Source organism: Nannobrachium achirus (genome assembly GCF_963921795.1).
Source record: "Nannobrachium achirus genome assembly, chromosome: 15".
Taxonomy (NCBI): Eukaryota; Metazoa; Chordata; class Actinopteri; order Myctophiformes; family Myctophidae; genus Nannobrachium; species Nannobrachium achirus.
This window is the reverse complement of record NC_137822.1, coordinates 44,405,880-44,430,400: the sequence shown is the minus strand read 5'-3', so window position 1 is coordinate 44,430,400 and position 24,521 is coordinate 44,405,880. Positions and strand designations below refer to the sequence as shown.

The following is a 24,521-nucleotide window of genomic DNA, read 5'->3' as shown; positions in this document are numbered from 1 at the left end:
GTAATCAGCTCGTGGCCTTCTGGCCTTCAAAATAAGATAACGGGAGTGAATGGGGGCGGGGGCGGGCACTCTGGACATTTTAATCCGTTAAAGTCAGTGGCACTAAATCGGTTAACAAAGTATACACCCAAACCAATACCTTGCAATGACCCTCAAACACCACTAGAGGTCACCAGACACCAGACTATATCATCAAATCTCTCCCATAATCAATTACAATTTAGGCATTTAGCAGACGCTTTTAATCCAAAGCGAATTACAATAAGCAGGTAATACATCAATATAATAAGAAAGATAATATGTCAGTACATCAACAACAACATAACAAGGCATAGGAATATCAATCTAGAAAAAACAATAACATTGGTAGACCATTGGGGTAGCATAGCTCAGGGGTAGAGAAACTGGTATTAGAGCATTAGAGCATGAAGGGTATAAATCCCGAAGGGTTCCCAGTTCGATTCCGGGCTCCCCCTGAGTTAATGTCGAAGGGTCCTTGGGCAAGACTCTGAACCCCTAATTGCCTCCGGTGAGTAGGTTGGTGCCTTGCATGGCTTCCTCCGCCACCGGTGTATGAATGTGTGTGTGAATGGGTGAATGTAATGCACAATCTATGTAAAGCGCTTTGGATTAAAAGCGCTATATAAATGCACCATTTACCATTTACCATTTACCATGCACCTAATCAGTAAAACACTTTTCTAAAACCTAAAAAGCAGGCCTCATCTGGCCAATCAGTATCAAGTAAGTTCAGTTCAGTCATTAAATTATAATTACTATTATTTATTATCATATATTTCTGATTTTTTAGACGTCACACATACAGTAATAGCATTAATGTAACTCATCTTTCCAGTCTAAACCTAGTCTACAGAAGCTGCTGTTGTTTTTTTGTAAGGCCTCTCATGTCCCCAGACAGAATGTTATTGGGTTGACAGTGTAATCAAACAGCTTGTAACCACTATGAAAAACATTATTTTAATTGGAGACCTCACCATCTGACACAGAGGTAATTTGGTTTAATAGGAAACCATCTGACGAGGTAGTTTGGTAGACAGTGAAAATGGGACAAATGTAGTGGCTTGGCAAGTCTTCACATTGAGGTCTGTGTATAGCCGATATGTCTGGTTCTACAGACAGGGATCTCCATGTATGTGCATAAAAGGGTATGATATCAGATGTCATAGACATCATAGGACTTTCACATAACGAATAACTGAGTAAGCATGTTTGGGCTGTCACAGCATATCTCCATATACAGTACATGGTTCTCCATATAAATAATATAGGTAACTGGTCTGATATACATCACGGGCCAGATGGCAAAGAATTGGGCAAGATTGCATGTCGCCCTGAGGCTTCTTGTAATATGTCACATATTAGCGAACAGTGTGTGACGCGTGTGTCTTCTATGTTTGTCTTTCGAGCGCTGCTCCTGGAAGGAGCTAAACTCCAAAAACTGGCTTTGTAAGTTTGTTCTACGCCCAGAGTCAGATGTAGGACAGATGTAGGACAGATGTATGCCGCCTACATCTTTTCGCAAAGCACTCAAAGTAGGGGGCACGGTGGCACAGTCGGCAGCGCTTGTCGCCTCACAGCTAGAAGGTCCTGGGTTCGATTTCCGCTGGGGACGCCGTGGGCACTGGGGATGTGTTCTTTCCTCCACGTCATCAGTGCCCATACCCTAAGGTGGGGTCTTATCATTTGTTCTTGCCAGGTGATAAGAAGTGGCCTGCTCACCCCTCATGCATTGAAGGAAGCATGAGCTTAGTTCGGGGCTTAGGTGATTGGCACTGTGTTACAAAAACTAAAAAAACAAACCCATCATAGCACTACGACCTGGCACACACTGACATCCATGTGTTCTTCTCCTTCAAGTTCAACCTCTATCTCATGTTCCTGGTTATTATAAACGATGCTGGTTGCTTCTGGAGAACTCATCTTCTCCTGTAGGCTGGACTCCACACACTGGTCTGGAATGAAGAAATAGAACAAGGAATGATGTAACCTATAAATAGGATTTCATTATTGTGATATTTCAGTCATGATCATACTGAATTGAGTACCTGAGACGAAAAAGTCTGTATTTTAAAATTGTGTATATATATACACCGGTATATATATATATACATATATTTTTTTTTTACTTGAAACCACACACTTTACCAGACTACGGTCTGGTAAATCAAAAAATATTTATATAAAAAAAGAAAAATCAGATATGGACTTAGACTGTCATTTCGTCTCAGGTACAATTGTTCCTAGGACATCCAGCAGCCAAAGAATAGAAAAGGCACACTTTGTTTATCTGTTCTCCTCCCACTTGCACACCAGTAGTGCAACAGCCTCCAACTTTGCACAAATACAAGGCATGCAATAAAAATGAAAAAATTCATGCTCTCAACATTCATATTTTCCATACACTTTGCACTGTACAAAACTAGATTATTGCTTGAGTCGAGGTAGAACTAATAAATCTCAGGGTGGGCTGGGCTGAGCTTTGAGGCAGGCGCGCGCGCGTGCGTGTCCGTGCACGCGCGCAAAATTTTGCGGTTATTTGGCGGATTTGGGTGATTTCTATCGCGGTTTTGGGGGACTTTTATCACGGTTTCGGTCGTGATTTAGCAAGGAGCCACAGACAGACAGGCAACACACACACACACACACACACTACAATGCCCTGTTCTGTTTCACCAACAGTGTGACAACAACAGACGAATAACAGTCCAAGTATTTTTTTTTATATGTTTTTTGATTTACCAGACTGTAAGCCACAAACTAGTCATTTTAATCTGTTAAATTGTTAATGCACTCACCCCTCATTTTGTTCAAATGTCAGACTTATACTGTTGTTCCACAAACCTTTGGAGATATACTATTCAATCTAATTCAACAAAATGAGGGGGGAGTGGATTAAGAATTTAACAGATTAAAAGCTTAGTTTGTGGTTTACAGTCTGGTAAATCAAAATAATATCTGTATTCAAAATGTTAAAATATGGACCTAGCCTGTTTTTCGTCTCAGGTACTCAATTACAGAGAGGCAGACCAGCATGTAAGTCATCCTGACGATGTTGGCGATGAGGCCGTGTCCTGTTTTTATTTTCTTTCTTATCAGTCAGACATTAGAATAAAAAAGACCACATGTAATTTACAACCAAACACAATACATGACACTGATGTCCAGGTATTTCATGATGTCCAGGTACTTACTGATGTCCAGGTATTTCATGATGTCCAGGTATTCGTCTTTAACGTCATCTTCAGGTTGCTTCACGGTGCAGCTTGGTTCTGGAGAACTCATCTTCTCCTGCAGTCTGGACTCCACACACTGGTCTGGAATGAAGGAATAGAACAAGGAATGTTGGCCTATAGCAGGGGTTTTCAAAAGTGGCGTTTCCATAAAGCCTTAGTGCTAAAACCGAATAATTTCGGTTCTTTTTTCCATTCCAATACTAATTTTTTAATCTATTTCCCTTACCCTGAGCTGCTAGTAGCGATGTGGGTGGTCCTGGCTCCTCCACCGCTTCCCAACGAGCCATTCTACTTGTCCCGATGATTTATTTTTATTGATAAAGAGCCCCCCCAAAAAAACGCTGTTTCAGCAAGACATATTAAGGATTACAAGAACCGACATTTTTCGGTTCCTTTAGTAAAATGAATTAAATAATCGGAGGCATCAACGGAAGCCCCGGTCGAATTTTCCATCCAAGCACAAGGCCGCGATTCTGTTTACATGGCCCGTAATGGAAAAAAAAGGCCGCGCCAGGCCGCCCACTCCTATAGAAAAACACATCTTTACAGCGGATTTTCTCCGGATTGTGTTCCGAGGCCAGCAGAAAAGTTTTTTTGGCGGCTGAATAACTTTAGATCGGTCTTCTAAAAAATTACATAGCCGATTGCTAACTGAAAGCTAACTTCCTCCGGCTCGCTAGCATAGCACTCATTCGAGTGAAAAGCCAAGCCAGTTCAGGCTGGCGACCCAGATGTGATAGTGAATGCCTACGGGAGAATGGCTGGCACTCTAGCGGCCACTAGCGGCGCCTGGCAGTTAAAAAGTTAATGCGCATTGAGCCTTTTGCGCTTAAATCTTTTTATGGAAACACTTCAGAATTCGAATAAACTTTCATTATCCGCAAAAACTTTTATCCGCTTGGAGGAGGTGGACTTTGAGGCTTTATAGAATAAACTAAATGCGCATTTATGAATGGAAACGGGTCAGACAATAAATGCGAATAAATGATGACGTTCTGGGTCCATATCGTCCTCCAACTTAACACTTTCCCCTGCCGCTTAACGTCCATTGTATAGCGTTAGCCTACAAAACAAACCGGTTGTTTGTTACACACAGCATTGTTGTTTGTTACACACTATTAGCCATCCGTGGCTAATAGTGATGCGCGGGCTCGGGTTTTTCATGGACCGCGGGCCCCCGCAATTTTAATTATCTGACCCAGCTCAGCCCAACCCGCAACAACGCATCAATTTTCACAGCCCAGCTCAGCCCGCGGCCCGCCGTCGTTAAATACATGTCAAATACGTCTTTGAATGTGGATTTTTAAGGCAGCTGTGCAAAAACAGAAAGGAGAAACTTTGAGCACTGATTTAGAGCACATAGCCTAACAGTGCAATGCAAGAGAGCCATACAAAAATATCATTCGAACATTTAAAAGCAATGAACCGTTAATTAGCTACATGACGGCATGACGAGTGACGACATGCATGCTTATTTTAATTGATAACACTCCTGTATGAGTATGACTACTATACACACGGAACACAACTACTGTATCACAGAGAGATGAGGATCGAGTCACAAGCCTATTAGTCACTGGCGCACCGCGCCGAGACACCAAAGCAACAGCTCTACACCTCTCAAAATAATTTGTTGAGAAAATATTATTTCCTACAATCTATGCTCACCGCAGCACGACAGCATCCAAAGGTAATTAACCAGCTCCTTACCTATATCTGCTGCGGACGTGCAAAGTTTATCAAACTTTCAAAGGGTGTACGTTGTTTAAGTCAAAGGAGCATTGTTTTCATCTCATAATATGAACTTTAGTTTAGTCAAAAGCTTGTACAATCCAAACTGGTCCACTCCACACACGTGAGTTGTTCTGGGTTCTGTTTACATTACGCTGAAGATAGGCTGTGTCAAGTAACCAAAAACTAACAAAGCAGAAGCACTTCCTCCCAACTCCGAAGCGGTGGATTTCAAAATAAGATAGTTAAACTCCCATAATATGATTAGGCAACGGTTTTATTTTCAAGTCCACTTACAGGAAGTAATGGACTTAATTAGAATTACATGACACGGACCAGTTTGGCTGACGAGCATAGAAGGACACTTGGTGCGCATTATAGACCGAACGAGACCGCCTCAACCCGCCCCGCCAATAAAGTGTACATTTCTTGGCCCAGCTCAACCCAGCCCGCGGGCTGACCGCGGGGGACCGCGGTCGCGGGCCGCACCGCGCATCACTAGTGGCTAACCCTTCCTCATCACACAGTGTTGCGTGCCAAAAGTGGACGATCTACAAGCTCACAGCAGCTCGCATCCACATCTCCGTGCCGCCTTGTGAGCTTGCAGATCGGCCACCTTCCAGAGTACGCTGAAACTTGCAGAATGAGTGTGCACTGTGCAGCGATCGAGTCACAGTCAGACGTGCAGTGCTCACGTCTCGGTTCAGTCTGAAAAAATCTGCCCGATCAACTCATGCGACCGTCGCTAATTCGAATGACACCCGCAAATGGAAACAGGCTAAATTCGCTTTGTCTTGATGCGAATTTCTGATAATTCGCTTCCTATTTTCGAATAAGCTTTAAGGAAACATGGCTAAAGTGGGTGACGGGGCACCCTGGGGTGCCATGATGCCAGTCCAGGGGTGCAGCGAGATAATTTGATAATATTTGGAATTCATAGATATCACTACATCGATATCACTTCACTATGCTTGGTAAAACAGACCTGATTTGCACTGTACTTGGTGAGTTCTTTTTCCATCTACGACAACTCTCTTCACCAAAAATAGCAGATCTACAAGCTCGTTGTAGATCAGCTATTCTTGGTGAACCTTCCCCCCAGGATAGGGATACTGGGGTTCAAGTAGTTAAACGTCAAATATAACTTCATTTTCAGTCAGTTCTGATGGAAAAGGATAAGATTCTAAAGATTAACAGTGTAATTCAGGGGTGGCGTGGATGGAAAGGTTATTTACAGGGGTGCCCTGAGTCATAAAAGTTTAAAAAAAACCCTGGCCCATTAAATAAAAAATTACAAGCCGGGCAAAATGCATGTATAGCATGACACCTTGAAATGTTTTTGAAAGAGTAGTGTTTACCCACTTCTGCAGCACACAACGTGCTTGTAGATCGTCTGTTTTTACTTGTTTAAATCGTTATTAAAATGATAAATACAAAACAAACGGTTTTGGACATACAAGTTCTCCACCCGACAACGACGAAATATAACTCATGTACAGTAATTGGCCCACTGGCTTGTCACTTGTCATGATCTGAAATGGCAAATCTTTGAGTAGCAGCAGCAGCAGCGCTACAGAGAGAGATCTCTCTCTATAGCACGCAATGAGGGCCTCTCCAACTCTTTTTCCCGGGCTGAATCAGGGGCCCAGCACGTCCCTGCTGGATCCCCACTGGTTAGTCCCTTCCTGACATTTTAATCTAGTTTTTAATTGTTCACCAAACTGTTAAAGAGGTGGTGCCATAGTTTGTCTGTGGAATTGATATTACTCTAATAGACCACCGGGTGGGGTTATGATGTACACATGTGCCTTCCCTGTGTATTTTTGGTTAAGCTGAGTCAAGCGAAAAACACTGATTAATGACATCATAAACTCATCCCCTCCCCTTTTACCATACACTCAACACTGTAGGTGTGGCTAACTTCAGCTGGGTCACCCACCTGACAACCAGGCTTACTTAAAGGGCCAGTTCACCTCTGGGACAACCAGATATGATGCAGCATGATGAGTCATATGATGCAAAATGCATCATCATTCATGCTGAAATACTAAAATATCTCAAAACACAGATTGAATACAAAACATAACTCAGGATTGTGTTGATCGTGTCCCAAACAACAATAAAATAAGATCTGGTTGTCCCAGAGGTGAACTGGCCCTTTAATGAACTGGTGGGCGTGGCCACTTAAAAACTTAATTTTAACACTTTCTGTAGATCTTTTTTTTTTCTTTTTTTTTTAGGAAAAGAGCTTCCTCCTAGCATAATCAAAATACCTGATCATCATGTTTTAGGGGTGTACAAAATCATGGCACCCCATCTTTAAAGGAGTAGTTGACGTATTCTCTATTGATTACTCACCTCATGGAGACTTAAAGCTATACTGTGCAAGTTGCTCAACTAGTGGTCAGTAGCGGTATAGCAAACCGCAGTCGCGTCTGCTTTTTTCGGCAGTTTTTCGCCACGGACCGGGCCTTCAGACCCCCACGTCTGCCTCGCCCGCCTCGCCACGCATCTTGTGTCCCTCTGCGGACCGGCGTTGGGGAGTTACAGGCTAGACTTCTAGACCAGCGTAAACAAAGCTGTTGAAGCAAGCTATTTCCTGAAGAGATGCAAGATGCACTGTGATTGGCCGGTAGTGTATCACGTGTGTATGATCCGCAATGTGATTGGCCGACGTATACACAACGTATACGGATGATGCAGATGACGTCATTTTGCCGCAAAATCCCGCCCCTGTCACAGCTAAGTAGAAAACATATAAAGAAAAGGGGGTTCTAAAACCTTAGCGATTTAATAGTTAGGACAATTTTAAGATATGTTTTATAAAAAAAAGTTACATAGTATAACTTTAAACTCATGATTATTATTATTTATTTTTTTCATTGCAGGTGCTTTTTGAGAGCGAAAACGTAAGTAGACACATGTGACACAGGAAATGTGCCAAGCTCAATAGGGAACAACGCTATGTCTAGGGTCCAGACAGTACCTGTCTGCCTCCTGGCCTCTTGGGGGCGCTGTAGTGTGACGGTGATGTAGGATCCTCCCAGGTTGGGGTTCGACACCAGCAGGACCGGACGCACCTCCTCTTCCTCCTCCTCCTCTTCCTCCAACGCAGGGGACGGCAACCTTTAGGACAGGAAGTGACACCTTTATTTTTCTGGATAATTTAATTACGACGTTTAATTATGACACCACATCAAAATGTAATATTAACAGAGTCCATAGAAGACAGGCTGTTTTGACCAAACGCACAATATGGAAAAAAGAAGCAGAGATATATATATTGTTCTGCAGCCAGGATGAATACAAGTGAATGGCTTCATCGGAAAGGATTCATCGGTTACGACTGGAACGGGAACGGACAACGATTCTCGGATCATGAGAAGATGCAGGTGCGGCGAGGAAAAGATGACCGCCAGGGGAGGAAGAAGTGTGGAGCAGCCGCAGGTCTGACAAGAGGAACCCAAAGCCAGGTTGCAAACTCTTGACAGTATACAAATGAAACCAAATGGACCCGTAAGGGTACATTTGTACTGTAGGTGGTTCTACTGTTAAGTAACTTGAAAAATAACCATAAAAACCAACGTGAAAAATAATTTTACTATGAAAAGCTATGAAAACCTCCACCGGCTGTCTGTCAGTCAGCCAGTCAGTCAGTCTGTCTGTCACGTCACACTTTTCCCCTAATTATATCTCCGCCACCGTTGGCCCGATCCATGCCAAACTTTGCACGATCATTTCTCACACGGCCCTCTTCTAGTGCCACCAGGCCGATTCTTACTACAGATTGTGCCCTAAAATCACACAAAGCGGTACACCCTATCTCTAAAGTAATGTCATCAACATTGATCTGTCCCATTTCCCATATTCCCTCCTGATTGCCTACCATTGCCTTCTAAAGTTTGTGTATGTGACCTGCCGGTCGCTTATCCCCCGATTAGGGAGTCTTACTGGTGTATCTTAATACAGCTTGGGAAAATATTGCGATGTTGTATTTTTCCATATCGCTCAACCCTTACCCCAGCTCCAGTGTGTTCATCTGGTCCTGGTCTGGTTCCACCTCCTGAACCTCCTGAACCTCGTCGTCCAACCATTCCCACTTATCCTCGCAGGCCTTGCTGTCCACGGTGTCCCCCCAGTCTGCACTGTCCACGGTGTCCCCCCAGTCCGCACTGTCGTCCGTGTCCTCACTGTCCTCTCTGTTCTTGTTCTCCTCGTCCATCTGTGGCTGCCGGACGCCCCATCGCTGCTCCTCCCCCACCTAGGGATGGATGGGACCGGTGGTGGAAAGAGAAAAAGGTACTCACATGTTTTACTTTAATACTGCAGTGTAGAAACACGCTTGTTACAAATATCCGGTACCCATGGCTATCAAGGACGTTGTTGACGGGTGGAAACCTTGCAAGTCCAAAACCATTCCTTTTATTATTATTATTTAAAAAAAACCTGAGATCTACAAGTTCACAAGAAGTGAACTAGCTGAAATATGGAGGTTTCCTGCCCGAGAGTGACAAATTGAGCTAAAGACCAACAGATGAATGGAAACCAATGACAACTATGTAAGGGATAATGTCTGGCTGTTCCGTCGTTATTGAGAGATAAAGTCCTGACAGGCTGATTATCCCTGAGGCGAAGCCGAGGGGGTTATCAGCCAAGAAGGGATTTTATTTGACTCAAAATTAAAAACAAACCAAAGTATTTCCTTGTTTATAGTAGTGAAAGTATTCCACAAGTGTTGCGCTGGGCGTCTCCCCCATCCAGCGCAACACGTTGCCTTGGAAAACAAGGAAGTGTTGGTCATTTCTGTTACTGCATTGTCCATTTCTCGCTTCAAATATGTTTAAAAACATTCTTGAGATCAACGTTTAGTTGTAAATGACACTGTGTGTTTGTTTCCATGGCTCTCACATTGGATACGGCACTAAATTCACGCAGTGCAGCCTGAGTGCAGCAGGTGTTCTGAGCCTTTGATTAGACAGCGGCCCGTTATAGAGTGGATCGGTCATTATACACATTCAAGCATTCAACCAAGCCATGTAATAAGCAAAAAAACAACTGATTATCTAAAAAAAATTGCCATCAGACGATCATGTAACAATAGCTAAAGACAGGCAGCGTTTCCCACCTCCACACTCTCTTCCTCATCTTCATCGCTGTCGTCATCTTCATCGCTGTCATCATCTTCGTCGTTGTCGTCAGACTCCTCCAAGTCGTCGCACCTCTGCTGCACGATGGAGGAGCCTCCGCCTCGCGGCCTGGCGCCACGGCCCCGCCTCCCGCCTCTCCCCCATCCTCCCCTGGTCCCCCAGCCCTCCCTCTCTCCTCCCCTGGTCCCCACAACCTCTCCCCTTCCTCCCCTGGTCCCCACAACCTCTCCCCTTCCTCCCCTGGTCCCCACAACCTCTCCCCTTCCTCCCCTGGTCCCCAAGCCCTCTCCCCTTCCTCCCCTGGTCCCCAAGCCCTCTCCCCTTCCTCCCCTGGTCCTCACATCCTCTTCCCGTCGTCCGCTCTCTCCTCTCCTCATGCCACCACTTCTCAGCTTCATGAGGGAGGAGACGACGGGAGGCGTGTCGCCTCTGCTTTCTCTGTGGGCGGCGACTTTCCTGGCTGCGGGGAGGAGAGTGAAGGATGGAACAGACAGGATTGAAAAGTTTAAGTCCTTGGCAAGCTTTAGTTTAGTTTAGTCTAGACCAGGGGTGGGCACTGGGCAACTTTGATGATGGAGAGGGACATTATATTTTCACACTCACTCCAGAGGGCCACAATGCATAATAGTCAAAAATAGCCGATCTACTTGTAGATCAGCTATTTTTGCTATTTTTTAATTGGAATCCTGAATTATGTTTAGCCATTTTTGAATTGTAATCCTGAAAAGTAACATTTTGATTTAATTTCCAATGCATTTATATGTTCTTATGTTATCTTTATGAACTGAAATACAAATTCATTGTGCATAAAAAAAGAATAGTACAAGTCATTGAGCTATAGTCCAGTCATTATATGAAAAAACCTAGAACAAATTGCAATAGTAGCAAACTCAATTGGTTCCGTATCCTCATTATGTCCTTAGTGAGGGAAAAAAAGTCCCAAGGAATCCCATCACGGAAAAGTTTTGAAAACGACCAACCTACCTTCACTTGCTATACACTACACTATAAAGGAAAATATGACTCCCAAAAAATCTGCTTTAAGTGGGATGTGAGGGGTCAAAATATATATATTTTTTAATTATTATGAATCCACTGCAAGCATTTGTTTTGCATGAAAAACATTCCATGGGCTAAAAATGGACCCCAAAAGACTGTGAAAATTGATGACTCATCATTAACCATCGTTTTGAGGGGCCGTGTCTTCCCCAAGGAATGTTTTTCGTGCAAAACAAATGCATGCAATGGATTCAGAATAATTAAAAAGCCCTAGTTTGACCCCTCACATCCCACTTAAAGGAGATTTTTTTGGGAGTAATTTTTTCCTTTATAGTGTAGTGTATAGTAAGTGAAGGTAGGTAGGTCGTTTTCAAAACTTTCCCGTGATGGGATTCCTTGGGACTTTTCTTCTCTCACTAAGGCCATATTGAGGATACAAAATCAGTTGAGTTTGCTACTATTGCAATTTGTTTTAGGTTTAGCCTAATTTTGGCCTAAAATTACTGGACTACTACTATTATAGACTGAAGTAATTAAAGCGGGTCATGTCTGCATGTTTGGAATTGTAACAGCTGAAATCAATAATATATCAGTATTCCGATATTAACCTGTGGGCCACATTAAGTGAAGGTGAGGGCCGCATGTGGCCCCCGGGCCGCCAGTTGCCCATGTATGGTCTAGACTCTAGATAGTCTAGAAGGACCCCCGTTATTATCCGGAATAGGGTCACGGGGGTAACAGTTCCAATTGAGACTTCCAGAGTTCATATTGTACAAATGGAACCTGTAAGGGTCCATTTGGTTTCATTTGTACACTCTCAGAGTTACAGGCCCTCTTTAACTTTAACTGAAATATTTAAAACATGGTCTGCCCTTGCCAAGAAATATATACATTATGCCTCAAAACGATCCGTCCGTGGGTGGCGTTAAAAGCCAACACTGGCCACAATAAACCAGAGATATAGCCAGACTGTGGCTTGTTTTTTATTGTAAGTAAAGCATCTTGGTTTCTCTAAGGGTCTCTTTTCAACGGCTCATAATTCTTCATGATGCATCTTTGACTTAACTTTTAACATCTGAGACTTCGATCACTTACAGAACCTTTCCCAACAGAGCAGGACAAACCCAAACTAAAGGAATATCACAGATGACATTTTTGTCCAATGAAACCCCAAAATGTAGTTTAGGCATTTAGCAGACACTCTTAATCCCCCCCCCCCCCCCCCCCCCCCATTCTTGATTCTCTAAAATGTAGGATAGGCCTATATGTCATGTGTCAAAACACCAATATTCTAGACAGGCCAACCACACACCTTCGTCGGCAGTGTCGTGGATTCTTTGGAGGGCTTGGAGGCGGGAGATGTTGTCCATGCGTCTGCCATGAATGGACTTCCGTCCCTGAAGACCAGGTGGAAGGGAGCCGAGGGAAGCAAAAGAGAAAGCAGAAAGAAGAGGGGGTGAAGGTGGGGGAAGGTAGGAAAGGGAGTGCTTTTGTTCTTGGATCCGTGAGTGGTCCAAGAACGACAAATTAGTTTTTTCTACAGACCAGAACCATGAAAGATGAGTAGTTCCATACCTCTGGGTCTTCTACACACATAGGACACTCCCAAGAGTTGGGCAAGCCCTTCAGCACGAAGGAACCTTCACCCTGCACGCACACACGCGCGCGCACGCACGCGCACACACACACACACACACACACACACACACACACACACACACACACACACACACACACACACACACACACACACACCATTTAGGCCAGAGGCCAATTCTGCATGATTGTAAAAAAAGGCTTGGGTTCAAGTATTTGCAAAAGCTCAAAAAGCGACACACACACAGTGCAATGTGTAAGTGTGTGTGTGTGTGTGTGTGTGTGTGTGTGTGTGTGTGTGTGTGCGCGCGCGCGCGTGCGTGCGTGCGTGCGCGCTGCGCGCGCGTGTGTGTGTGCCCCACACACCGTAAGGCAGGCAGGATGTGCTATCTGGGAGCAGTTGGAGCACTCCCACAGAGCGCCCCCTAGCACGTGGGAGGAGCTAGGAGCTGCTGGCTGCTCAGACCAGGGTCCGGGTTCCTTACAGATCTCACAGAGCGCAGACTCGTTCAGTTCAGGCTGACAGGGAGACAACACATAGCACTGATCTGACAGACCACTCACACATACTCAGGCGTCAGCAACCCAAAATGTTGAAAGAGCCATATTGGACCAAAGAAACTAAAAACAAATCTGTCTGGAGCCGCAAAAAATTATAAAAGCCTTATATATCGTCGTTGTCGGGAGGAAACCTTGTATGTGCAAAACGTCGTTTTGTATTTATCATTTACAAAATGAACTAAACTAGTTCGCGAGGCGCTGTGTGCTTGTAGATCTGCTGTTTTCAATACTTTTGTGCATCAGTCTTGTTTGTATGATGAAGCAGGACTTTACTTTGCGAAAAAAAAACATACAAATTTGAAACTTGGAGATACAAGGTTTCTGCCCGACAGTGACAATATATTAAAAGTCTACTGTCATTATGACTAAGTAGGCTACAACAAATACATAATGAGCATTACATTTAATATTTATTCTACACATTCTTACAGCATTGGAAAGCATTAAGAATGTTTGTTTCATGTTTGTCCTCCTACAGAAACCATATTAAAACAAAAATATATATATTTTTCCCTTAACACAACTGGTGCCTCTTAATCTGAAGGTTGCTTGTTGCCTTGGTGCCGCGTCGTTTCCTCCGTCGGCCGCCGCTATTATTTTGAAGGGCTGGAAGGGGGTTGTTTTTGTTTTTTTGGATTATCACTTGACGGCAACGATTACGTCATCTAGTCACATGACAGTGTGAGCCCAGAAGAGAAACATGGCTGCGCCCTGCTTTGTGTATTGTTTACATTAGATCTGGTTCAAAATGGCTCAAAATGTCCCTTTTGGATTAAATGAAGTCTCTTTATAGGCCTCTCCATTGACTTAACATGGAGGAGCTTCACTTCGCGTGCACGCCCAACGTGCGTTTTAAACAAATCGCGGACATTACCGATGCGGCCGCGACCGGAGCGACATTAAGTAAGTATTAATACATTTACTGTAAATACAGAAAGATTGACGGTGAGCGCTGTCAATGGCGTCATGTAGTCACCGATTTGAATGACGGTGAGGATCGTCAACAGCAGCAGAACAGTTAATACATTTTTGAAAAAGCTCCAGGGAGCCACTAGGGTGGTGCCTAGAGCCGCGGGTTGCTGACCCCCGGTATAACTGATCTGACAGACCACTCACACATACTGTATAACTGATCTGACTTTGGCATTTGGCACATAACTGATCTGACAGAATACTGACAGGACAACACAATTTGGAATCCCACATGAGTTGGTTGGCTGAACCGGAGCAAGGGAGCGCTCGTTTTTGTTCCCCTGGACCACACGTAGGTGGCAAACTTTACACCAGTAAACACATTGAGATACAAATGTCTTCTTGACACTGTCAAGACATTTGTATACGAAAAGATGGTGAATTTGCAATCGCTGAAGAACAGGCTTCACTCAATGACCATACAGGAAGCTAGTCAACTTTTAGATTATTATTCATATGCATTTGTAATATTGTTGTCGATGTTCTGACATGTTATCTTGTTATTATAGTAATGTATTATCTGCTTATTGTAAGGCGCTTTGGATTAAAAGTCTGCTAAATGCCTAAACTGTAAACTTTAAACTGTAACAATGGTGTCACATTGTGCATTTCTATCATGTTCTATCAGATACTCACAGCGAGACATTGGCGCAGCAAACAGGTCTGTTTGCGCTTTCCCGGTCCACCGAACTTCCTCATGTCTATGCAGAAGTTACAGTCTCCACAATCTGTCCTCATGCACGCCTCACAACGTTTACACCTGTAGAAACAACAAAACAATCTGTCCTCACAAAACAACGCTTACACCTACATGTAATGATGGTTGATGGTATGATACGATACATGGATGATATTGGTTCATTCATGGCAATACAATTCGATTCAATGATTTAGAATCGATATAGTAATAATTTAGCAAAGAAATTCAATCTCTGTGAAACGTGTCAATACTATATATATTGTGCAGTTTTTCTTACGTGAAAAATGTATTATTGATAAAAATAACGGAACACTGAGATTATATACAGTATATATACACGTGTGTGTGTGTGTGTGTGTGTGTGTGTGTGTGTGTGTGTGTGTGTGTGTGTGGTTACCGAACTCTGCGTCTCTTTCGTAGGGCGGACGGAGGACGAAATACTACCACCTTGGGTAGTATTGGGTTATTTGGGTGGTACGTTGGGTCCGCGGGATCGCAGGTCTGGACAATTAAAACATAAAATATATCAAAAGCCATTGTAGAGCTTTACATTGTTGTGTCTAATAATATACACCTGCTAACCTTAGTTACAATAGTTTGTACTAGACGGAATGTAAATAAAATTATAATAAAAAAAAAGTGTGTGGTAAGAAAAGTTTTTGAGCTCAGTGGCTTAGTGACATTACCGGTACGGAGCGGATAAACGCGTAGAACCTTTTTTGAGGCTTCTTGAGGACCTAACGATGGATTTTAGCCTTCGGTACCAAAGGTGTCTAACTAGGGGTTTGTCATGATTCCCATTGCAAGCATTTGTTTGGAGGTTTCTAGCCCAATGAAAAACTTTCATTGGGCTAGAAATGGCCACACAAAATGATGGTATAATGATGCTCTATGGATTCGTATCGGCGAGGCGGAGGCGGTCGCGGACCACCGGACCCCCGTTCCGGTGGTCCGCGGCGAAAAACGGCCGAAAAAAGCAATATCGCTACTGACCACTAGTTGAGCAGCTTCCACAGTACAGCTTTAAGCAACCACACTAGACTGTTTACTCTGACTGACAGCACCTGTTTCTAATCAACATGATTAACAATCAGCGACAGAAGGAGGAGTTTGTCAGCCTTCTGGTTGGTCCCTGACTGACCAGCAGGCACTTATGCATTGTCCCACCCTGGTTACGCCTTTTTTATGTTGAATTAGCTAAAACATAATTTTTGGAGAAATAAAAACATGCCCAGTCACTAATACTGAACCTGAGAGGCTCCTCTTTTTTTTTTCTTTTTTTTTTTTACTGAAACCAAGTTTAAAATGAGAATTGAACACACAAACTAAACTAACAATAAGAAGCAACTGAATTTCAATGGTAGTGGATGGAGAGAAAGGACTTTTTTGTCCCACCAAAGACGCAGCAACCAATGGGTGCGAAGAGGGGCGGTGTCAACGGGCGGGACTTGACAAAGGGTGAATCAGTTTGAGCATGTCTGTTATCTTTCACCCAGGACAGAAATAGCAAGACGTGCCATCCATCTCTGTTTTACTTCCTCATTTTTGGTTTGGGTCAGGAAAGTGCATATTTATTAACACTAGCCCTTACCCGTTCAAAGATATGAGCTCCGAAATGATGTGCAGTGTGTGGGTTATGGGATGTGCACTGTGCACACAGTATATGAGGGATGGAAAGTAACTTTAACTGGTGCTTGCATGATAATATGTAGGAGCATCAATGTAAGAAATACCCGTTTCGTTTAATGGCTACAGAGATACTGTGTACCGATCTGCATGATTTTTGGACAAAATCTGTAACAGGGCCAGACATCTCATTTTTTTTGTCAGGGACCCCCAGAAGCAGAAGAGAAGATTTTGGCAAAGAATGTTGCCTCATGCTGGATGCAGCATAGATATGCCTCATGCTAGATGCAGAATAGATAGTAGATACACCATAAAAATGCTAATATACAGCATATGATTTGTGAAAGTGACAAACAGGCTTCACAGTTATGTCAGGTGTGTTCATATGCTTATGGTGATGCGATTTCAGATCAATTGCTCCAGCCACTGAGGAGAAACGCTGTGACAGACACTCAGACAGACAGACAGACACTCACTCAGACATTCCGAAAATTATATGTTTGAAATTATGGTGAGGAGTCGGCGGAGCCACACAAACATGCGTCTACTCCATGTGGTGTTCACTAGCGCCCCCCCTCTGTTTTACTTCCTGTATCTGAGTCTATTCATTCCAATGGGAGAGTGAACGTGAATCTATATTTACCTCATTATCTTCATCCTCTTCCTTCTCCTCCTCCTGTTGCTTCACCTGCACAGATGCAGTGTCCGACGGAGGAGGATTCTCTGCAGCAAAACGACCTAAGGTTACCTTTATTGATATTAAGCTGTATGAAATACTTGCCATAATTTAGTGGTTGCAGTTTTTTTTTTACTGATTAGGTGCTTGACCACCAGAGATGTGGATCTGTGTAGTGGCTTGATTGATTGATTGATTGATTGATTGAAGGCTTTATTAGATGTTTGCATAGGAAAATGTACAGATTCATGACGGTACAGTTCACTGGTACAAGGTCTACTAAAAGGAGATCCATGAAAAGACTAAGCTTATTTCAACAGGAAACCATTAAAGTATCTCATATAACATTGAATGACAGACAAATAGAACACAGTACTATGCAGTAGATATGTAAAGAAAAAAAGAAAAAAGAAAACAGTAGGTCTATACAATCAGTAAGTACAGTATATACAATATATACAAGGAAGGGGCAGGTAACAGTAAGTCTAAACAATCAGTATGTACAGTATATACAAGGAAGGGGCAGGGAGGGTAGGGTTGGGCTAGGTTTTTACCAGTTGTGAACGGCTGCTGCCTGTAAGTGGTTTTTTAGGGCAATTTTAAAGGATGCTAGTGATCCACACTCCTTTATGGCCTTCGGTAAGGCATTCCACATTTTTGTGGTGTAGCAGAAGAACGAGTTCGACCCTTTCTTTGAGTTGACTCTGGGTTGAACGTGATCTGTGGCACTGCCTCTGGTGTTGTAATTATGGACATCCTTAACGTTTATAAAGTATTTTGACAGGTACTTGGGTATCATAGTGGTGTAGTGTATCTTGTACACCAGGCCCATTGCAAGTTGCTGTACTCTGTCATCTACTCTGAGCCACCCCACTCTTAACTGGTGAGTAGCGGTGAGGTGAGTCTGATTGGGAAGGTTAAGCAGGACCCTAATTAGTTTATTTTGGGCTGTTTGGAGTTTAGTTTTTAGGGCTTGTGGGGCGTCACGATACCATACGTGGACTCCATAGTCAAAGAGGGGCTGGATTATTGCACCAGCTATGGTCTTCAGTGTGTTGAAGTTGACCATTGGGGCGATCCTCTGTAGGAAACGAGTTCGTTGGTTGATTTTTTGTATTACTTTTGAAGTCATCTTTTCGCTGGAAAGATTAGCTTCAAGGATACATCCTAAGTAAGAGATTTCGTTTTTTCGTGTTATGACCTTGTCACCCACTTTGATTGTGAAGTTCTCTACCTTTTTGAGGTTATGATTTGATCCAAAGAGGATGGACTCGGTTTTGCCCAGGTGAATTGATAATTTGTTGTCGTTAAGCCATGTGCAGATCTTACTCAGTTCAGAGTTAAGTGTCTTTTCAACCTGCAAGTGGTCCTTGCCCGAGACTAGGAGAGCCGAGTCATCCGCGAACAGGAACAGGTTGCAGTCGCAAGCAGATGCCATGTCGTTCACGTATATTAGGAACAACAGAGGTCCCAGTATGCTACCTTGAGGAACTCCACAGCTTACTGGGAGGGGGGGGGACAGGGTACCGTTAATCTCCACCACCTGTTCCCTCCCCACCAGGTAAGATTGCATCCAGCTCACTGCTGCACTGTCAAGACCGATGGCTTTTAGTTTCTCAATCAGAATAGCATGATCCACGGTGTCAAATGCCTTCTGGAGGTCCATCATGACCATGCCACTATATTTGCCCTGATCCGCTTCGCGTTTGATTTGGTCAGTCAAATAGAGAAGGCATGTGTCAGTGGAATGGGATTTTCTGAATCCAGATTGGAACTCGTAAATCAGATTATTCTCATCGAGATATCTTGCAATCTGTTCGTAGACTATTTTCTCCATGACTTTGGATATGGAGCTAAGAATGGAAACGGGGCGGTAGTTTCCAGGGTCTAGTTTGCTACCTTTTTTATGCAGGGGGGTTACTTTTGCTAGTTTGAAGTCCTGGGGGACATGACCCTGTTCGATGGAAAGGTTAATTATGTGGGTAATGATTGGAGCAATGGTGGCGGCTGAATCTCTGAGAAATCTAGCTGGGATTTTATCAAGGCCAGTGGCCTTGTGTTGAGGTAGGGCGCTCAATTTTTTAAACACTTCATCAGTTGTCACTGTGGAAAGTTTAAAGCTGTCTTTATCTCTAGTCCTATCTCTAGTCCCTCTAATTCAACACCTTTAGAAAGAAACAAACAAACAAACAAACTTACTGGTTTTCCAGTATTCCAGGTATTCTTCTATAACTTCAATTTTAATGTAATCTTCAGGTTCCTGTTTAACAGAAACGGTGCTGGTTGGTTCTGGAGAACCCATCTTCTCCTGCAGTCTGGACTCCACACACTGGTCTGGAATGAAGGAATAGAAGAACTTTGATGTGACCTGGGTTGTAGATGAAGACAGATTAGCACCCCATAGTAGAGGCCAGAGATCCAACCACTCTCGGATCCATTTCGGCTGACTGACTGACTGACGGACGGACGGACGGACGGACTGGCAGCCGGTGGAGGTTTTTATAGTAACTTGCGACCTGACAGTCGCAACAAAAAACATGATACCGTCACCATGCAAGATGTCATTGTAATTAACACATGTCATTGTGATTAACACATTAAATGTGTTTTTTGCCATTGAACATTGCATTTGGAACATTATGAATAAGAATTTCACTTTGATAGACAGGGTTTCCTGCAGGAAAAAGTCTTGACCAGGGGGGGATGTCATGGCGCACGCGCTTAATTAATTAATTAATTAGAGTAATTAATTCACTTCATTTTTAATATTAATTATTATTTTTGCCCTATAAAAACACATGAATGTGCCCACAATTCGTGCACAGGTGATGCACTATGCATGTACACACTTTTCACAGCTTTCAAACCAAAAAATCCGCTTGGAAATCCGTTCAGGCATTCAGGAGATACCAGCCCTTATGTTTTCTTCAAATGTAAACAAACATGGCTGCCATGTTTGAAAGATAGGGTTGGTATGGGGGTTAAACATGTAATTTCGGACGGGATAAAGCGATTACCATGAACACAACACCAGACCAGAGAAACAGTCCACTCTGAGAGTGGGTGGGTCTATGGGCTGGAACCAGTCTAGGGCACAGTGGCACAGTCGCTAGCGCTGTCGCCTCACAACTAGTTAAAGGTGTAGACCACCCATTTTCAATATTGAACTGTGTCATTAAAATACCTTAGGGGAGTTGTGTGGAAATAGAAAAAAAGTTCCCCCCCTTCTGTGTTTGAACTGTGTCATTAATATACCTTAGAGGAGTTGTGTGGAAATAGAAAAAAGTTCCCCCCCTTCTGTGTTGCCTAGAACTGGAGGATTGATTTTGGGGTTTGTATTGTAAAGTACAATGTGTGATACAATACAAACCCCGAAATAAATCCTCCAGTTCTAGGCAACACAGAAGGGGGGGAACTTTTTTTCTATTTCCACACAACTCCTCTAAGGCAGTGTTTCTCAAATGGGGGTACGTGTACCCCTAGGGGTACGCGGAGGTACTGCAGGGGGTACTCAGGGGGTACTCAGAAAAATAGATGTATAAATCATGATAATATTATTCAAAGTTAAATAATTAACTACAATTAAATTAGATGGAGAAAAGGCAACTGGGAGGTGTTTGGATGATTGAATGTAAGTTATTGACATGAAAAGTGCCGAAAATAAAGTTATGGTTATGGTTTGAATTGCAGTTTTATAAGGAAAAAGTTGTTGTCGGGTAAAGGGGGTACTTGGATTCAAAAAATCAGGGAAAGGGGGTACTCAAGCCAAAAAAGATTGAGAAACACTGCTCTAAGGTATATTAATGACATATTTCAATATTGAAAATGGGTGGTCTTCCCCTTTAAGTATCCCACTCACCAGTGATATGACGATAAGCGATATTATCATTTATCATGATAAAAAAAACACTGACAATAATCGTATCGTGGAGATTTAATATATCGTGTTATGTTACGTCATGCACTGGGATCAATTCACCTTTAATTTGCCGAGCTGCATATTTGGTACCACTTCTATAATTGGTAAAAGGTACTTATAATATACTATGTACTTGATAAAGTATTTTTTTCACTCTATCAAATGTCTTTGCCAAAAAATAGCCGATCTACAAGATCACAACGCGTCGTGAGCTTGTAGATCAGCTGTTTTTTTTACAAATGTTCCGCCCCAGGATAATGGATTTTGATTATCGCGATAATATTGTAAATCGTGATTTCTTGTGTCACAATAATCGTGATGTGAAACGTTCATATCATCCCATCCCTACCACTCACCCAACTTAAAGTTGTGGAAGCGCTGAGGTAATCGTCTCGGTCTCTTGGTGCTGCTTGGTTCTTGAGAAGTCATCTCCTTCAGAATGGACTCCATGCACTGGTCTGGAAGGAAGGAATAGAAGTCATGACAGCTATGGTTACTACAGGTTAATTCAACATTACATACCCAGCCTGTACAACAGGGGTGGGACTGAAGACTCACCTTTTCAGACTCCACCTAAACCCTTAGCACTACAGAAAATCAATGACCATATTGAAGCTAGTTAGCATTCGTTTTTTAGAACTTTGATTATATTGTGTTTTTTCTATATATATATCCATTTGCATTTGTTATATTATGTTGATGTTGATGTACTGACATATTATCTTGTTTATTATTGTGATGTTTTATCTGCTTATTGTAAGTCGCTTTGGATTAAAAGCGTCTGCTACATGCCTAAACTGTAAACTGTGCTCACATTTCTTATTTTATTTTTGCTACTTTTAAAATGACCAGCTCAACATGATCTACCCACCCAAAAACAATGTATCATAAGCCCCCTTTCCACTGCAGCTTTAGCACCAGACTACACAACACCACACCGCACCACACCACACCACATACAAATATCTACATTTTCCATTACACAAAAGTACCCCTATCGGTAAGAAACAACTTGACCCTTTTAACTGTGATTATAATACAATATAAATTTGTATTACAACTATCCTAAATTATAATACACTATATTTGATTATAACTGTGATTATAATACACTATAAAGTATTAATGTATTACTATGATAACTATAATACAATATAGATTAGATTATAATAGTGGTTCATTACACAATATAAGCTATTATCATGTATAACAACTATATCCTGGTGGTCTAATTGAAAAGTCAGATAGTGATCAGTCATCATGAAGTGTTTGGCCCTGTTTGGCCTAGCTCAGACCTACTCTAGATCGGATACGTTTTAGTACCACATTTAGTATCACTTTCACACCACTCTACCCAGGTCCTTGTAGTGGAACACCTGGCACAAGTGGGCAGTGTGGAGTGATGTGGTGTTGGGTCATGTCAGTGGAAAGGGGGCTAAATGGTGAATTGGAATAGTGGCAATGGTAGATAGATACCTTTATCAAACAATTTATTAATGGTGTTACATATAAGACAAACACACTTAAATAGTAGGGTACTAGAAATAGGGAAATAGTGAGGGTAAAATTCATCATCCCTTCTTCATGGAAGTGGTATGTTTTGGGGATCTTTCTAATGCTACTGACTCTTGAAAAAAAAACATTACATTTGTGGTTTGCCTTCTTTAAAAGCTTAATTCTAGTGACATATACCATAATAGGGGTCTTGTGGTGTTTGTTAATAGCCTAAATATTTTAATCATTATTTTTAGGGGCATGTCATGCAGCACATACCTATCCTGCACAACTTTACTGCGGGTTGTTAATTGCAACCGTCAGGTCACAGTTACTATAAAAACCTCCACCGGCTGTCAGTCAGTCGGTCTGTCAGTCTGTCTATCACATCACACTTTTCCTCTACTCATATTTCCGCCACCGTTTCCCTGATCCATGCCAAACCACAACCTCCACCCCTCATTTTTTTTCTTCTAGCACCACCATGAGGCCGATTCTTGCAAAACACAATTTTGCCCTAATATCACAGAAAGCGGTACACAGTATCTCTAAAGTCATGTCATCAACATGGATCTGTCCCATTTCCCATATTCCCTCCTGATTGGCTACCATTGCCTTCTAAAGTTTGTGTATGCGACCTGGCGGTCGCTTATCTCCCGATTAGGGAGTCTAACCCCCCGGCTCCACCGGGCGCGTCGAGCGCCGCGTCAACGTCAACGCAGGGAACGCTCCCGTTTTAATCAATGAAGGGTGCTCCACTGCCGACGTCAACGTCCGCGTCGGACGCTCAAATTCGCCCCGGTTCATTTTTTGACGGCGTCCGACGCCGGCACGATGCCGTCATTTTGGTGGAGCCCTAGCCTTACTGGTTAAACATTACATACGTATTAATTAAACATTACATACCTATCCTGTACAACTTCACTACAGGTTGCAGCATGGCAAACTGTCTCTGGTCCATCCGTCGCTGTCCCTCTGACCGTGTTGATCTTTTGGAGAGCGTAGGTCTCTCCTCTGACCGTGTTGATGATCTTTTGGAGAGCGTAGGTCTCTCCTCTGACCGTGTTGATGATCTTTTGGAGAGCGTAGGTCTCTCCTTGTGGCGCTCTGTGGGAAACAATAAAACGTTAAATAAACTTTGTTATAATTCAGTTTCATGTCTGTCATTATGAACATCTAACGACAAAATACGTTGACTTAATGAAGAGCATCCTTTTTACAAGCTCCAGACAGATCCAGGGATCCTCTTCTGAACATTTGCACCTTTTTGATTATCCTACGCACCTAGTGTTTTCCCTATATGCATTTAACAGTGGCTTTGTTTTGGGCCGACACAGCTTGATTTATGAGGAGGAAGGAGCTCTTTTCATAATAAAGGCCTCACAATAGAATATGAAAATAAGAAAACTACCCCTAAAATCTATGTGCAGAGGGCCACATGTTTTATTGGTTTGTTTGTTTCACTGTCATGTCTTATTGGTTTGTTTCCATTGCATTGTTTTATTAATGTTCACGGACTTAAAAGGGATGGCAGCAAACATTGGTGAAATGTATTATAGATAATGTTTTTGTCATGTGTATTCACAGTTTCCACGGTGTCTACCATGGGGCTAAATAAAACCCATGAAAAAAGATTTATTATTGTCTATTATTTACAATAATAGACAATAATACTACAGTGTTCATATGACATCCCTATAATATAACAGATTAAGAAAGAAAGAAAGAAAGAACGAACAAACAAACTTACTGGTGTCCATGTGTACTTTTTGATTTTCAAATTCATCTTTGGGTTCCTGTTTAATATAAACAATGCTGAATGGTTCTGGAGAACTCATCTTCTTCT

At 42.6% G+C, this 24,521-nt stretch overlaps 1 protein-coding gene across 1 annotated transcript; it reads right to left on the bottom strand.

Moving 5' to 3' along the window:
* Positions 1-782: 782 nt before the first annotated feature.
* On the bottom strand, positions 783-24,521 carry LOC308299887 (uncharacterized protein). Its single transcript, XM_080743668.1, has 15 exons — positions 24,426-24,521; positions 23,582-23,782; positions 21,538-21,639; positions 19,462-19,596; positions 17,230-17,324; positions 15,358-15,461; positions 14,897-15,020; positions 13,094-13,246; positions 12,707-12,778; positions 12,444-12,528; positions 10,111-10,592; positions 9,005-9,246; positions 7,972-8,111; positions 3,213-3,335; positions 783-1,973 (listed from the first exon to the last, which is right to left on the bottom strand). Exons 1-15 carry the CDS (start codon positions 24,511-24,513, stop codon positions 1,825-1,827), a joined length of 2,295 nt encoding a protein of 764 aa, XP_080599794.1. The 5' UTR covers positions 24,514-24,521; the 3' UTR covers positions 783-1,824.

Bases quoted from the DNA above. Each gene is read 5' to 3' on its own strand.
- LOC308299887 (XM_080743668.1), bottom strand. From the start codon at position 24,513: ATGAGTTCTCCAGAACCATTCAGCATTGTTTATATTAAACAGGAACCC. The intron at 15,021-15,357 runs GTAACCACACAC...TTGTTTCTACAG, and splicing joins CGAAAGAGACGCAGAGTTCG to GTGTAAACGTTGTGAGGCGT. The intron at 1,974-3,212 runs GTAAGTACCTGG...TCTTCATTCCAG, and splicing joins CATGAAATACCTGGACATCA to ACCAGTGTGTGGAGTCCAGC.